Source organism: Capricornis sumatraensis, chromosome 1 (genome assembly GCF_032405125.1).
Source record: "Capricornis sumatraensis isolate serow.1 chromosome 1, serow.2, whole genome shotgun sequence".
NCBI lineage: Eukaryota > Metazoa > Chordata > Mammalia > Artiodactyla > Bovidae > Capricornis > Capricornis sumatraensis.
The window spans coordinates 175,206,646-175,220,377 of NC_091069.1; the positions used below are offsets into that span (position 1 = coordinate 175,206,646).

The 13,732-nt window shown below is 43.1% G+C and overlaps 1 protein-coding gene across 6 annotated transcripts in view; it reads left to right on the forward strand.

Annotated features, from left to right (window-relative positions):
• KALRN (kalirin RhoGEF kinase) overlaps positions 1-13,732 on the forward strand; it is a 694,704-nt gene that overhangs the window by 364,148 nt on the left and 316,824 nt on the right. For all 6 annotated transcript variants that reach the window (XM_068966221.1, XM_068966363.1, XM_068966508.1 and 3 more), the window contains exon 11: positions 5,516-5,707. In XM_068966221.1, coding sequence (XP_068822322.1) covers positions 5,516-5,707 — 192 coding nt within the window. The remainder of the gene's footprint in view (positions 1-5,515; positions 5,708-13,732) is intronic.

Sequence of the window (13,732 nt, forward strand, 5' to 3'; positions counted from 1 at the left end):
TGTCAGCTGAAGAAGGGTCTTGCGTGGCACCCTGAGGTGTTTTACCCCAGAGGCAGTAGAAAGCCATTGGACAGTTTTACGTGGAAGAGAGCTATGACTGGGTCTGAATTTTAGAGCTTTTTCTAGTCATGATGGGGAGGAGGGCTGGGAAACAGATAAAGAAGGGAGCCCTGCTTTCAGTGCTGACCCTCTTGCCCGTCCACTGGCTCTCCTGTCCCTCTCACTGTAAAATCTATTATCTAGCCTTTCCCGGCCTTATAAATATGATTTCCTTCTACTCTCCAGTTTTAGTGAGGTTAGCTCAACTTACCCAGATTTGACATGCTCATTCAAGCTCTGAGTCTTGTTCATTCAGTAGACATCTAGTAAGTGCCTATTGTCTACCAGCCATGGTGTCTGGCATGAAGAACCCACAGTGAGTGACACATGGGACCTATCTTTAAGGGGTACACAGACCAGGAGGGAGGTACCCAGGGAAGCACATCTTTACTTGAGCATGAGAGCAACTGTGTTATGAGATTGACAGAGCGCAAAGAGAGACAGACCACCCATGAGAAACTCCCCCACTTCTCTGCCCATCCTCAGGCTTCTGCCTGCCCCTGCATCAGTTCAGTTCAGTTCAGTTCAGCTCAGTCGTGTCCGACTCTCTGCGACCCCATGAATCGCAGCACGCCAGGCCTCCCTGTCCATCACCAACTCCCAGAGTTCACTCAGACTCACGTCCATCGAGTCAGTGATGCCATCCAGCCATCTCATCCTCTGTTGTCCCCTTCGCCTCCTGCCCCCAATCCCTCTCAGCATCAAAGTCTTTTCCAATGAGTCAACTCTTTGCATGAGGTGGCCAAAGTACTGGAGTTTCAGCTTTAGCATCATTCCTTCCAAAGAAATCCCAGGGCTGACCTCCTTCAGAATGGACTGGTTGGATCTCCTTGCAGTCCAGGGGACTCTCAAGAGTCTTCTCCAACACCACACTTCAAAAGCATCAATTCTTCGGCACTCTGCCTTCTTCACAGTCCAACTCTCACATCCATACGTGACCACAGGAAAAACCATAGCCTTGACTAGACGGACCTTAGTTGGCAAAGTAGAGGCGGTGTAATGCTTCTAGACACTATACACTAGTCATACTTCTACATGGCGTGCAAGGCCCCTCTTCAGCTGATATGGTAGTGTAATGATTTGGAGCTTGAGTTCTGAAGCTGGACAACAAAATTTTCATCCTGGTTCTACCACCTTTGAAACATGTGACCTTAGCCAGAAATACTTTTTACCTCAGTTTCTTCATCTGTAAAGTGGGACTGATGACTGTATCAACATCCTAGGGTCATTGTGAAGATTAAATGAATGAGTATGCATGTGAACCTTTAGAATGGTCCTTGGCATGTGAAAACTATTCAGTCATTATTGGCTGTTATTATTCTTGGTTTTTACTCATTTTCTTCTTAGCACCTATATCATGTCAAGAAACATTAGCTCCTAATTATTTTTGTGTTGCTTGTCCCATTTAATGTGTTGTCATACTTTTTTCCCTTAAGGATGATTTTATTCTCCTTTGAAGCAACATATATCATATATTTATCTGTACTCCTGAGACATGTATAGTCTTGAATTGTGTTAGGGTGATCAGCCATCCTGATTTGCTCAGGACTGACAGGTTTTTTAGGACACAGGACTTTTAATGCTAAAACCGGAAAAATCCTGGGCAAACCAGGACAAGTTGTTCACCTTACATGCAATAGGCACTTCACTTTTGTTTCTTGCTGCTGCTGTTGCTAAGTCACTTCAGTTGTGTCTGACTCTGTGCGACCCCATAGACAGCAGCCCACCAGGCTGGCTCCCCAATCCCTGGGATTCTCCAGGCAAGACCACTGGAGTGGGTTGCCATGTCCTTCTCCAATGCATGGAAGTGCAAAGTGAAAGGGAAGTCGCTCAGTCGTGTCCGACTCTTAGCGACCCCATGGACTGCAGCCTACCAGGCTTCTCCGTCCATGGGATTTTCCAGGCAAGAGTACTTCTTATGTACCTCTTATTGGTCCCAAACTTAACTGGAAAGCAAGCTTGCTTTGGCTGTACCATAAATTTTTATTTATTAGCTAGAAACTACAAAGACACAACTTTGGGGTTTCTTTGGGCTTTCTTGAGATTCCCTAAAGTTTAAAATGGAAGATTTGTCCACACCCTCTCCAGCATTTATTGCTTGCAGATTTTTGGATCGCAGCCATTCTGACTGGTGTGAAGTGGTACCTCATTGTGGTTTTGATTTGCATTTCTCTGATAATGAGTGATGTTGAGCATCTTTTCATGTGTTTGTTAGCCATCCGTATGTCTTCTTTGGAGAAATGTCTATTTAGTTCTTTGGCCCATTTTTTGATTGGGTCATTTATTTTTCTGGAATTGAGCTGCATAAGTTGCTTGTATATTTTTGAGATTAGTTGTTTGTCAGTTGCTTCATTTGCTATTATTTTCTCCCATTCAGAAGGCTGTCTTTTCACCTTGCGTATATTTTCCTTTGTTGTGCAGAAGCTTTTAATTTTAATTAGATCCCATTTGTTTATTTTTGCTTTTATTTCCAGAATTCTGGGAGGTGGATCATAGAGGATCCTGCTGTGATTTATGTCTGAGAGTGTTTTGCCTATGTTCTCCTCTAGGAGTTTTATAGTTTCTGGTCTTACATTTAGATCTTTAATCCATTTTGAGTTTACAGCCACTATGGAGAACAGTGTGGAGATTCCTTAAAAAATTGCAAATAGAACTACCTTATGACCCAGCAATCCCACTGCTGGGTATACACACCGAGGAAACCAGAATTGAAAGAGACACATGTACCCCAATGTTCATCGCAGCACTGTTTATAATAGCCAGGACATGGAAACAACCTAGATGTCCATCAGCAGATGAATGGATAAGAAAGCTTTGGTACATGTACACAATGGAGTATTACTCAGCCGTTAAAAAGAATTCATTTGAATCAGTTCTGATGAGATGGATGAGACTGGAGCCGATTATACAGAGTGAAGTAAGCCAGAAAGAAAAACACCAATACAGTATACTAACACATATATATGGAATTTAGGAAGATGGCAATGACGACCCTGTATGCAAGACAGGAAAAAAGACACAGCTGTGTATAACGGACTTTTGGACTCAGAGAGAGAGGGAGAGGGCGGGATGATTTGGGAGAATGGCATTCTATCATGTATACTATCATGTAAGAATTGAATCGCCAGTCTATGTCTGACGCAGGATACAGTATGCTTGGGGCTGGTGCATGGGGATCACCCACAGAGATGTTATGGGGAGGGAGGTGGGAGGGGGTTTCATGTTTGGGAACACATGTAAGAATTAAAGATTTTAAAATTTAATAAAAAAAATATATATATACCAAAAAAAATAAAAATAAAAATAAAATGGAAGATTTGAAGAATTCTTGAAAAAACTCTCTCCCATCAGCTTGTGGTATATTTACTAGAAATTGTGGGCCCCCTCCACAATTCAGACTTCCTTAACCTGGCCCACAGCCCCAGAGGTCTCCTCCTGCCTGTCATTTTCCATCTCTCCCACTTTTCCATCAGAACTGTTCATGCTTCCTTCATTTGCTTTCCAGAATCAATATCCCCTTACTTAACCTAGTGGCAAAGACTCTTTCCTCTCACAAGTATCATGTTTTTCATGAATCCCCCAAGTAGGGCCAAAGGATTTTTCTTCCTTTTCATCCCCACCCAAGCCTCAGCTCCACCTCACCTGCTTTGGGAGATTGACTTGGGCAGTTGCTTGTCAGACAGCATTCCTTAAGGAGCCACTGAAGCCTCTCTGGGCATCCCTTGAGGCCATGACAAGTGTTTGCCGAAAGCCTGCTCATTCTTCCGTCAAGAAGCTGGCTCAACGGCATCTGGGAAGTTCCACCTCACTGTAGTAGTGTGCTAGAGCTGCCATGGCAGAATGCCCCACACTGGGTGACTTAAACAACAGAAAAGTATTGTCTCGCAGCTCTGGAGGCTAGAAATCCAAGAGCAGAGTGTCAGCAGGATTGTTTTCCTGAGGAATATGGTGAAGAATCTGTTTCGTGCCTCTCTTACTTCCCAGTGGTTTGCTGGTTTGCACTCTCTGGCATTCCTTGGATGGTAGACACATCCCTTGATTCCCACCCTCAGCTCCACACAGTGTTCTCCCTGAGTGTGTGTCTGTCTCTTTGCATGGTGTTATGTTTGTAAAGACAGCAGTCGTATTGAATTAGGAATCCTTCTACTTCACTATGACTTGATTTTAATTAATTACCTCTGCCGTTACTCTGCCTCCAAATAAGGGCCCCATTCTGAGGTACTGGGGCTGAGGGCTTCAACATGCAAATTTAGAGGAGACACAATTCAACCTTTAATACCCAGATCTTCAGGTGAGTCTAAAGAACTCTCTGGGGACCGGAGACCACTCAGATACAGGCAAAGTAAAGCACCGCACACAATCATTGCTACAAAATCCGTTCCACTTCTCCACTCATTTTGCACTTGATCCTGACTGTTTCTGCTGCCAGTTTCATATCATCACCAGTTCACTTGTTCATCACTTTGTTGGGCCTTGTGTCATTATAAGGGTGTTGAGAAATATAATGTACATCTGAGCCACCGGCTCTAATTCAGGGTCTGTCTGGAACTCTCTTTTACAGGAAGCCTACCCAGAAAAAATCGTATCCATGGCATATATGTACTAAGTGACATAGATGTATTGCAGAGGCAGTGACTCCATCCTGATGAGCAATAATTACAAGCTGGTTGCTTTTCAAAATGCTCTAGAGAACATAGCGGTTTGGAGGAGAGTGTGTGTGAGAGAATGAGTGTGTGCTTGTGTGCGTGCATGTAGTAGCATAAGATAAACAAAATCACCAGACACCTCCCCAACCTTCCTGCAAGATTTAAGCCTTTGCTGGGCACACAGGGAATTGCCTGCATCTCCTCACTCTGGCTGTGGCTGCTTCCTTCTGTCAGTTCCCTGAGTTCTGACCCTTTCCCCTCCAAAGAGATAGCTCTGTTCCAAAAGATAAACACCAGTAGTTACAAGGGACTTGGGGGAAAAGTCATGCAAGTTTCCCAGTTATTATTTCTCTGGTGTTCTCATATAGAAACCCAGCTGATCTTTGTGCATGAGGTATTTCCAACTCTGGCAGTTATAGTCTGAGAGGTGAGGGCAGTGATGGATCTCCCTAAGGGCAGAGGGTCCGGGCGAGGCTGAGGAATGGAGATTCTAGCATGTCTGCTCACTTCTTTCCAGGACACCCCACCTGGGAGAAATCCTAGGGAGAGAGGAGGCACCGAGCTAGTACCCACTTGTGCTGAGCTGCCAGGCAGGCTGCTGGCTTGCTGGGAGGTGGTGGGTGAGCTGGGCGCTCAGCTCTTCCAGATTAGGGAGCTCTGGGCTCAGTGCCCACGCACTCCAGCTCTGGGCAGCCCTGGTGGGCTGGGGGAAGACGTGAAGCTCCATTCATGACTGCAAGTTGACTTTTCCTCACTGTCATTGCTGGCAGAATACATACACCAATGCGGACAAGCTCCTAGAAGCAGCAGAGCAGCTGGCTCAGACAGGGGAATGTGACCCGGAGGAGATCTACAAGGCAGCTAGACACCTGGAGGTGCGCATCCAAGACTTCGTGCGCAGGGTGGAGCAGCGGAAGCTTCTGCTGGACATGTCTGTCTCCTTCCATACTCACACCAAAGAGGTATGGGAAGTTAGCAAGGAGGGGCATTGGGCTGGGCTGCTTTTTTCTGGCAAAAGTCAGGTTGATTTCCTAGCTTCCCGAGGTCTTCCTGGTGTCCTGGGTGGTCTGGAAGTTACTAGCCTCCTGAGGTTGGTGACATTAACAACTTGCTCCTGATAACTTACACTGCGGTCTCAACCAATATGGGGCAAAATTTCCTCGTTATTTCTAATGAGGAGAGGGCTGGGGAGGCAGATGGTTTGGGGGGACCTGTTAGAGCATTCAGTCTGCAACTGGAGAAATTTGGGAATTCCTAGTATAGAAATAGTCACCTTAAGAGGCAATAATAGAGGATCAGAGATTCCTTTCCCACGCAACACCCAGTTTCTCTTGGTTGATGTTTCCCATCAGAAATCAGAGTCCTGCAGAACTTAAATCATCTTTGCTACCAGCAGGGAATATACAGAGTTTGCAAATCTGTTCAATGTTTTTATTTTATTTTTTTTTAAACAGAGGATTAAATCATCTAATGAAGTCTGCCACAGTGTGCTAATAAAGTGAGAGTGTCCTAACCTTTCTCATTGTGGAGCAAAAGCCAGTGAAGGGAGGGAAACCGGGGTGCCGTCCGTGCAGGAGGCTGGGCTTAAATCTGGCCCCTGAATCATTCACAGAGTGGAGACAGGGGAGGGGAGGATGGATCATGTTACATTGTTGGCAGGATCAAAGCCCACAGAGAGCAGGAGAGTTGCAGACCTAGGCTGCTTTTTGGCTCCGATTAACGCGCGGGCCGTCTAAGTGGCCAGCGAGGAGGCACATTTAACACCTTCTGTGATAACACCGCTGACAGATGAGCTCATTAGGTGTATACATGCTTATATTCCCCCAGGAACCAATTTTAATGAAGTATTAATTAAAGTTGGATTGCTGCTCAGGAAGAAAAATTAACCTTACTTAATTAAGTTGATTTTTGATATTTGAAATGCCTTAAGAAGCCTGGTTGTTCCTCCTTCACAAGCTTTTCTGACTCTTTGTGGGAATGAATGCAGATCATTGCAGTGTCTATCAGAGTTAAACATGAAAAGATGTTTTCTAAACTGAGATTCCCCAGGCAGATGAAGAGCTGGGGAGCCCTGTGAAGCTGGCTCTGCTGCTTCTCCATGGGACCTACAACCACCCTCTGATGAGCGTCTGTAAAGCAAGGGGGGTGTGGGGGGGATTAGCTTTAATCCAAGTTTTCCTGCCTGGTTGTCTGCTTGCTGTGGCTTACTTGATTCTTCATAAGGTCTCAGAAACCAAAGGCATGTGTATTCTCCTTTAATTACGAGCCTGTGGGTAGGAGAAAGGAGAATGAATGAGCAAGAGCCACATTCCTTGTGAGGACTGTGGGGCTGTAGGCTGCCAAAGGAGGTGTGGACCAGGTTACTTTCCAGGGAAGTGTGCTGCTCCTGGAAAGGTAACTGAGGCTGCCAGGAAGCCTCTCTAGCTGCACCTCCAGCCTTCTGGACATGGAGCTAGGAGGGTGGGATTCTAGTCCAGAGCCTGCTGCTATAAAACCCTGTGTGTTTGTGCTAATCACAGTGTCTCTGGCCTTAGGGTGCCTCATTTATAAAATTGCGCATTTAGACTCAATGTCCCTAAGGCCCTTTATGATTCTAATGTGAATTCAAGATTTTTTTTTCTCCTCTTCTTCTTTATTTGATGTCGATAATCATAATTAATAATAGTAATTAAGCCTGGTGTGATATATGTGGTTCATCCAGCCTAAGATTTGGTCTGTTGCAAGCACTCAGTGTATATTAGGTAGTATCTTTTTCTAATTGAATATTGACTACTTGCTAGACACATACAGCATCTCATGTAATCCTCGTGAGAACCTTATGATACAGACTTCATTAAACGTATTTTCCAATGAGGACGCTAAGGCCCAGAAAAGAACCTGTCTGAGGGTACAGAGCTGCTCAGTGCAGCAGGGTCTTGACCTGTCTTCCTAAATTCTGTGCTCGTGTTCTTACCTGCTACCATGCATTCTGTTCTCCTCTCTCCCTCTCGTGTGTCCTCTGCTCCTCTGCTCTTCTGCCTTCTCCTTACTCATCTTTTTACCTTTCCAAACCCCAAGACAGAGGCAGGGTAGCTCTTCGATGAAAAGAGTAAAAGAATAGTCAGGGATTCAGTTATCAACCACTGTTCTCCAAGATAGCTCTCAAACCTTGCTAAGTTTGGTCCTGTTTGAACCTGAGACTTGTTTTCCCAGCATCACTCAGTTTATACAACCACATTCATATGAAATGGCACCAAAGGAAGTGGGATGATACTGGGACAGGTGAAGAAAGGGAGAGGGAACGAAAACGGATTTCCCCTACTATGTGCCTAACTACTTCTCTGTCTAGTCAATAGCAATGAGAATTGTCATTTTTAATTCTAATTTTGTATATCAGAGAAATTAATAATTTGCCCAAGGTCTTGTAGTGAAGATGTGCTAAATGTAAGGACTGAACCCAGATCTTTCTGACTCCAAAGCCCCTGCTGTTTCTCATTGGCCTTTCATAGAAAGACCAGGAAACAGACTTGGAAGAGTTTTCTAAACCCAGGTATTTATTTGAGGCTGTCGGCAAGTAGCATAGTCTCTTTCTTTGGGACCCCAAAATATGAGAGAAATTAGGAGCAGTCCTACCTGGATGCAAAGGGGTGTGTGATTGTGAGGCCTTTTCTGTTCAAGAGATCTACAGCTCTCAGATCATATACATTCTAACTTTTTCCAGGAGGGAAAGAAAAGTATCATTTTGAGTGGCTATCATAGTGGGGCTCCTCATGGAGGGCATCCTGTAGGACTTTTTATCTGCCCGTTTCCTCTCATTTACCTCCTATCCCCAATCTAGTCTGTCTGAGGTCCCTTTTATACAGAGTGGAGAATACAACGTGTGTATGTAAGTACACACTTATGCATATGTGTTGTACACACACATGTTAGGTGCAGCAAGATCTTAGATGCCAGATTTCCAGATCTCGATCTTCACTGGGCATGGCTGTGTGTCTTTGGAGTAATTACTTAGTCTCTATTATTTTGTGATAATTATGATGGTGACTATTACAAATTTGAGTCGTACAATTCTAATACCCACTTTTTCCTAGTAGAAAACTCCCTCCCAAATTTATCCTTAGATCATCTCTAAAGTAGGTTGTAAAGAACTTGAGGACTCAACTCAGAGGCATCATTTTTTCCTTGAAATTCTTCCCTGGGGCTTCCAGCTTCCCACCCAGACAGGATAGGAGCACTGTGTGTGTACCTCATCAACGATGCCGGAATCTCACTGAGATTATTGACTCTTCCTCGTCAAATTGGAGGTGCTCATATGTAGAGTACACATGTGGGTTTAGATGTGTAAACATAGATTCTAATATTTCTGCTGCTTGGTCTGATACTTAGTGACGCTGAATAAATATTAAACAGGCTTACTTGACAATGAGAAGCTAGTCACTTTTCCTAAAAAAAGAAAATAGAAAAAATAAAAAGGTGGGGGAAAGCCTGTTCAATTGCATCATTCATCTATTCCAGTTCTTTGATTTGAACTCTATGGACAGTGTAAACAAAGGAAGGCAGGTGGGGAATCTGAGTTGCCTGTGGGAGCTTTCCTCTACAGCCTGTATAGCAGGCAGAAATTGATTATTGGGTAGTCAGAAGTGAGGATCCTTGAATGGGCTAATGAAGGAATGCCTGTGGTTTGCTTTTTCCCTATTCTGTTTAATGCCTCTCAAGACACACCACCTCTCAGACATTGCTAAGTGTGGATCCTGTCTGATCCTGGTCAATTAACTCTTGACTCCAAATGTCTGATCCTGGTCAATTAACTCTTGACTCCATCCTCTTTACTCTGTCGGCAAAGTTCTGATTTTTACTCATGGCAAGGTTAGTAGCCAAGTTTACTAGTCCACAAGTCCGTGAGGGAATTTTGAGTTGCTATGGATGTTTTCTCTCTTACAGTAAATAGAGTGAATGGAAGAATAATTTTCTACTCAGCTGTACCAAAGATGTACTTTAATTAGGATCAGAGGGGAAACAGAGGGAAGATATGAAGAAGGCTCGTTTCTTCTGCAGATTCAAGAGTCTGCTTGATTCTGTTTGCCGGCTTTGTGAATTCTTCATGACTAAAGGCATCTGGAGGGTTAAAGGCTTCTAATTATTTCATTGCACTGTTATTAATAACCTTGAATAATTAGAAACCATCTAAATATTCCATGTTAAGTGATTCATTAAATCATAATGAATCTATAGAGTAAAATATTATACAGTTATAAATCACACTGTTAAAGATTATTAATGGCATGAGAAAGAGCTTGTGGTATCATATATAAAAAGCTGTATATCCATCATGACCACAATTTTCACACACTTAGAATAAAGACTAGAAGGAAGTATACAAAGAAGTAAGAATGTTATGAATGATTTAATTTTCCTTTGAATATTTTATTTGTTTCATAAGTTTTCTTTAATATTTTCAATTGAAAGTGAGGAACAATCCCAATAAATGTTATTTTATAAAAACAAAACTTTCCATCTCTACTTTGAGAGAAGAGCTACAAAATAAAGAGAGGTAACAAACATGTGCTTGGAACTTTCTTATGCATCCAGAACCTCAGCTATTAATAGAAATTGTGCTGAACTTTCAAATATCTTCCTTTTGCCTGGGGACAAGAGGCCAGCTGGCTATTTGCTGGTCTGGAAACCTCAGAGAGAATGTAGGGAGAAGTATTTACTCAAGTCCTCATTTTCTTTGTCCAGGGAAGAAAAGGCATTTGTGGCAAGTGTCATCTGGTCCACAGAGATTGTCCAGGCAGAATCCTCTCTCTTTGCTGTGTTTCCATAGAAATGCTGCAATTGCTGGGTTTTCAAAATAACTGTTTTTAGATATTTTTGTAGTCATAATATGAGAGTCAAATTAACTGAGGAATGTGTCCAAGATAATCAACCTCAGCTCTTTGTTAAATGTTTAATTAAATGCCATTTCCAATTGTTTATAACCCTGTGAAATCCTTCTTTCATGCTATTTCCTGCTCAAATAGGTACGTATACCACAAACGCCATAGATACACACATACACACACATTCCTTTATCTGCCCACTATAGAACCAAAACTAAATCCGTTTTCAAACGGGATTATTGGCCTTAAGAACAAAACAACTTCTTCTATGTCAGTTGTTAGGCTGGTATGGTATTTATTTAAGAGATAAAAACTGGTAGTCAATGCCAAAGGAAAATGATGCCTTCAAAATGAGGGAGGGGTGACTCATCCCATGGAATCGGTGTTCCTTTTGCATCTAGGGGTCCATCAGTTGTATCAGTACAGTGGCTACCAGAATTGTGCAAATGGTACAGCCAGTCAACAGGAGAAAGCAACAGAGTAAAATTACCTCTTTCCTTAACCTCTCATCCATAAGCTTCATCATTTCTACAAACTTCCTAGTTTCTTCCTTCCTGCCCCTCCCTTCCTGCCCTTTTCAGTTGCCCTTTTCTCAGGCTGCCCCTCTGTGTAAGCAGAATGGGATCCATGCCCTGGCCCTTCCTGAACTCACTGGTTTCATAGAGCAAACTTTATGTAGCTCATTGAAAGGCGGCCTTACCTCCCCCTCTACCAAAATTCAGAGTCTCAAATCAGTTCATTCTTTTGGATATAGGTATTTGGGGCCATAATTACATATGTTCTCTGGGAGAACACAAAAAGAGACCGAAGTGTACATATCACGTGCATGCATGTTCAATTGTGTCTGACTCTTTGCAAACCCATGAATGGTAGCCCACCAGGCTCCCACCTGGGAAGCAGGGCCCAAATAATTATTGCCAAGCAGAGAACAGAACCCTGAAATAATGGTCCTTGCACAGGTGTGTTTGATCAAGAACAGAGGGTCTGGAAATGGCTGAAACAGGAGTTGTTTTTTTTCTCGGGAGCAGGTGGGTTGATGGTAGAGGCACAGTGTTAATTAACATTTTAGACTGTAGATAACCAGAGGGTTAGGAGGATTATCCTAGCGGAGAGAAATGGAAATGGAGGACAGCAGGAAGAAACATGTGGTGGCTGCTCCTAAGCTGCCTCACTCACTCCATGATTTCACCTCATTCTTGCAATGGCTTGTGATAACTTGAACTGCAAGATCATTCTGACTCAGTTTCATTGGCTCCCTGATAATGAATAAATTAATAATAGAAGTGACTCTCTGATTGAATTCTTTTCAAAGCAGTCTAGGCATGCTCTTCAAGAATAAGTCAGATGGACACACAGACAGAAGGAAACCTACAGGAAATTCAGATAGTAGGAAACTTACAGCCTAAGGAACGGAATATGGGCCCTTACTCATAGGTTAGTCACGCTGATGTTAAAGTTTATCCCTCAGAGGTGCTTCTTCAGAATTATGAGCCTGCAATTTAAGCTTGCTGACACCAGGGGGCGACTGTGCATGATTTCCTGTGGTTCTCTACTCAAGCCTTCCAGATACTAAATAATATCTTAACTTGGTAGTACAATTATCTTCAAAGTGTTGCTAAACTCTCTGGACTTTGAGTGTCTTGGTGTCAAAGATGTGACTGCAGTTTTTTTCAACTTAGAGAGGCATTTTTATTACAACTCTCTTCTTTACCTCAGCTTCTGGAGAACTCCCCTGCACACATACACTCATCACATGTACTTTAAGTATGAAGTACTTGAAGTAGTTTTCCCATGATCATAGAGCGAGGACAAGGGCAAGATCGAGAATTATCCCCAGTATATACCAATTCCATTCAAGAACTTCTTTCCCTCTGGGTTTTGTTTTGGTTTTGTTTTTACAGAAGGAAAAATGAAGAAATGTTATCACTAACCCTTTGTCTCTGGTGCTTCCCTATCTCTGAGTCAAATTCCATAGCAATTTTACTTGACATTTTATCCTCTTGAAGGTAGACCAGCCCTTTCCTTTCCTTTCCTTACCAGGCTGCTGACCACTGGGCTGAGTGGCATCTATGTTGTACATCATTGATTTCTTAGTTGATTTTCCTTAGTGGTAGGTTTTAAACTACCTTAGACAAGATTTTCTTTATAATAAAGTAGAATATATGACCTGATAATGTGAGGAGATCAGTCCTGGGTGTTCTTTGGAAGGAATGATGCTAAAGCTGAAACTCCAGTACTTTGGCCACCTCATGCGAAGAGTTGACTCATTGGAAAAGACTCTGATGCTGGGAGGGATTGGGGGAGGAGGAGAAGGGGACAACAGAGGATGAGATGGCTGGATGGCATCACTGACTCGATGGACATGAATCTGAGTGAACTCCGGGAGTTGGTGATGGACAGGGAGGCCTGGCATGCTGCGATTCATGGGGTCGCAAAGAGTCGGACACGACTGAGTGACTGAACTGTACTGAATGTGAAAAATCAACTTCAACTCATTAATCAGAGAATATACAAGAGTAGGACACATTTTTATTAAAATGATATTGACTCCCAAGGTTGGTGTGTTTCCTCTGACATACCTAATCTTTCTCTAGTCTTTTTGTTATTACACTGACATCTCGTCTTTGGCAAGTTTGATCTTTGACTGGTCCCTACAATTTAGCTACATGGCTACCAGGTGGAGGGAGTGTCATGAGTCATGGTGGATTTACTCAGAAAGGAATAATGCTGACTTTCTTCCCTAGACTTACACCAGAAGTGTTCAAGTTTTTTACTGAAGAGGAGAAAAAAAAGAAACTCCAAGCTATGAAGCCATTAAAATAGCTTAAGAATGGTACTGAGAACAAAATTATCTTGAATAAAATAAATTCCTTAAGATATCTATAAACTTCTGAGCTCTCTCATTCTTGTAATAGGAATACCAGCCTCATCCTGAGCAGTCCTCCATCCAGTGCCTTTTCTATCTGGACACACTACATTTGTTTTACTCAGTTCAGTTCAGTTCATTTCAGTCACTCAGTCGTGTCCGACTCTTTGCGACCCCATGAATCGCAGCACACCAGGCCTGCATGTCCATCACCAACTCCCGGAGTTCACTCAGACTCACGTCCATCGAGTCAGTGATGCCAT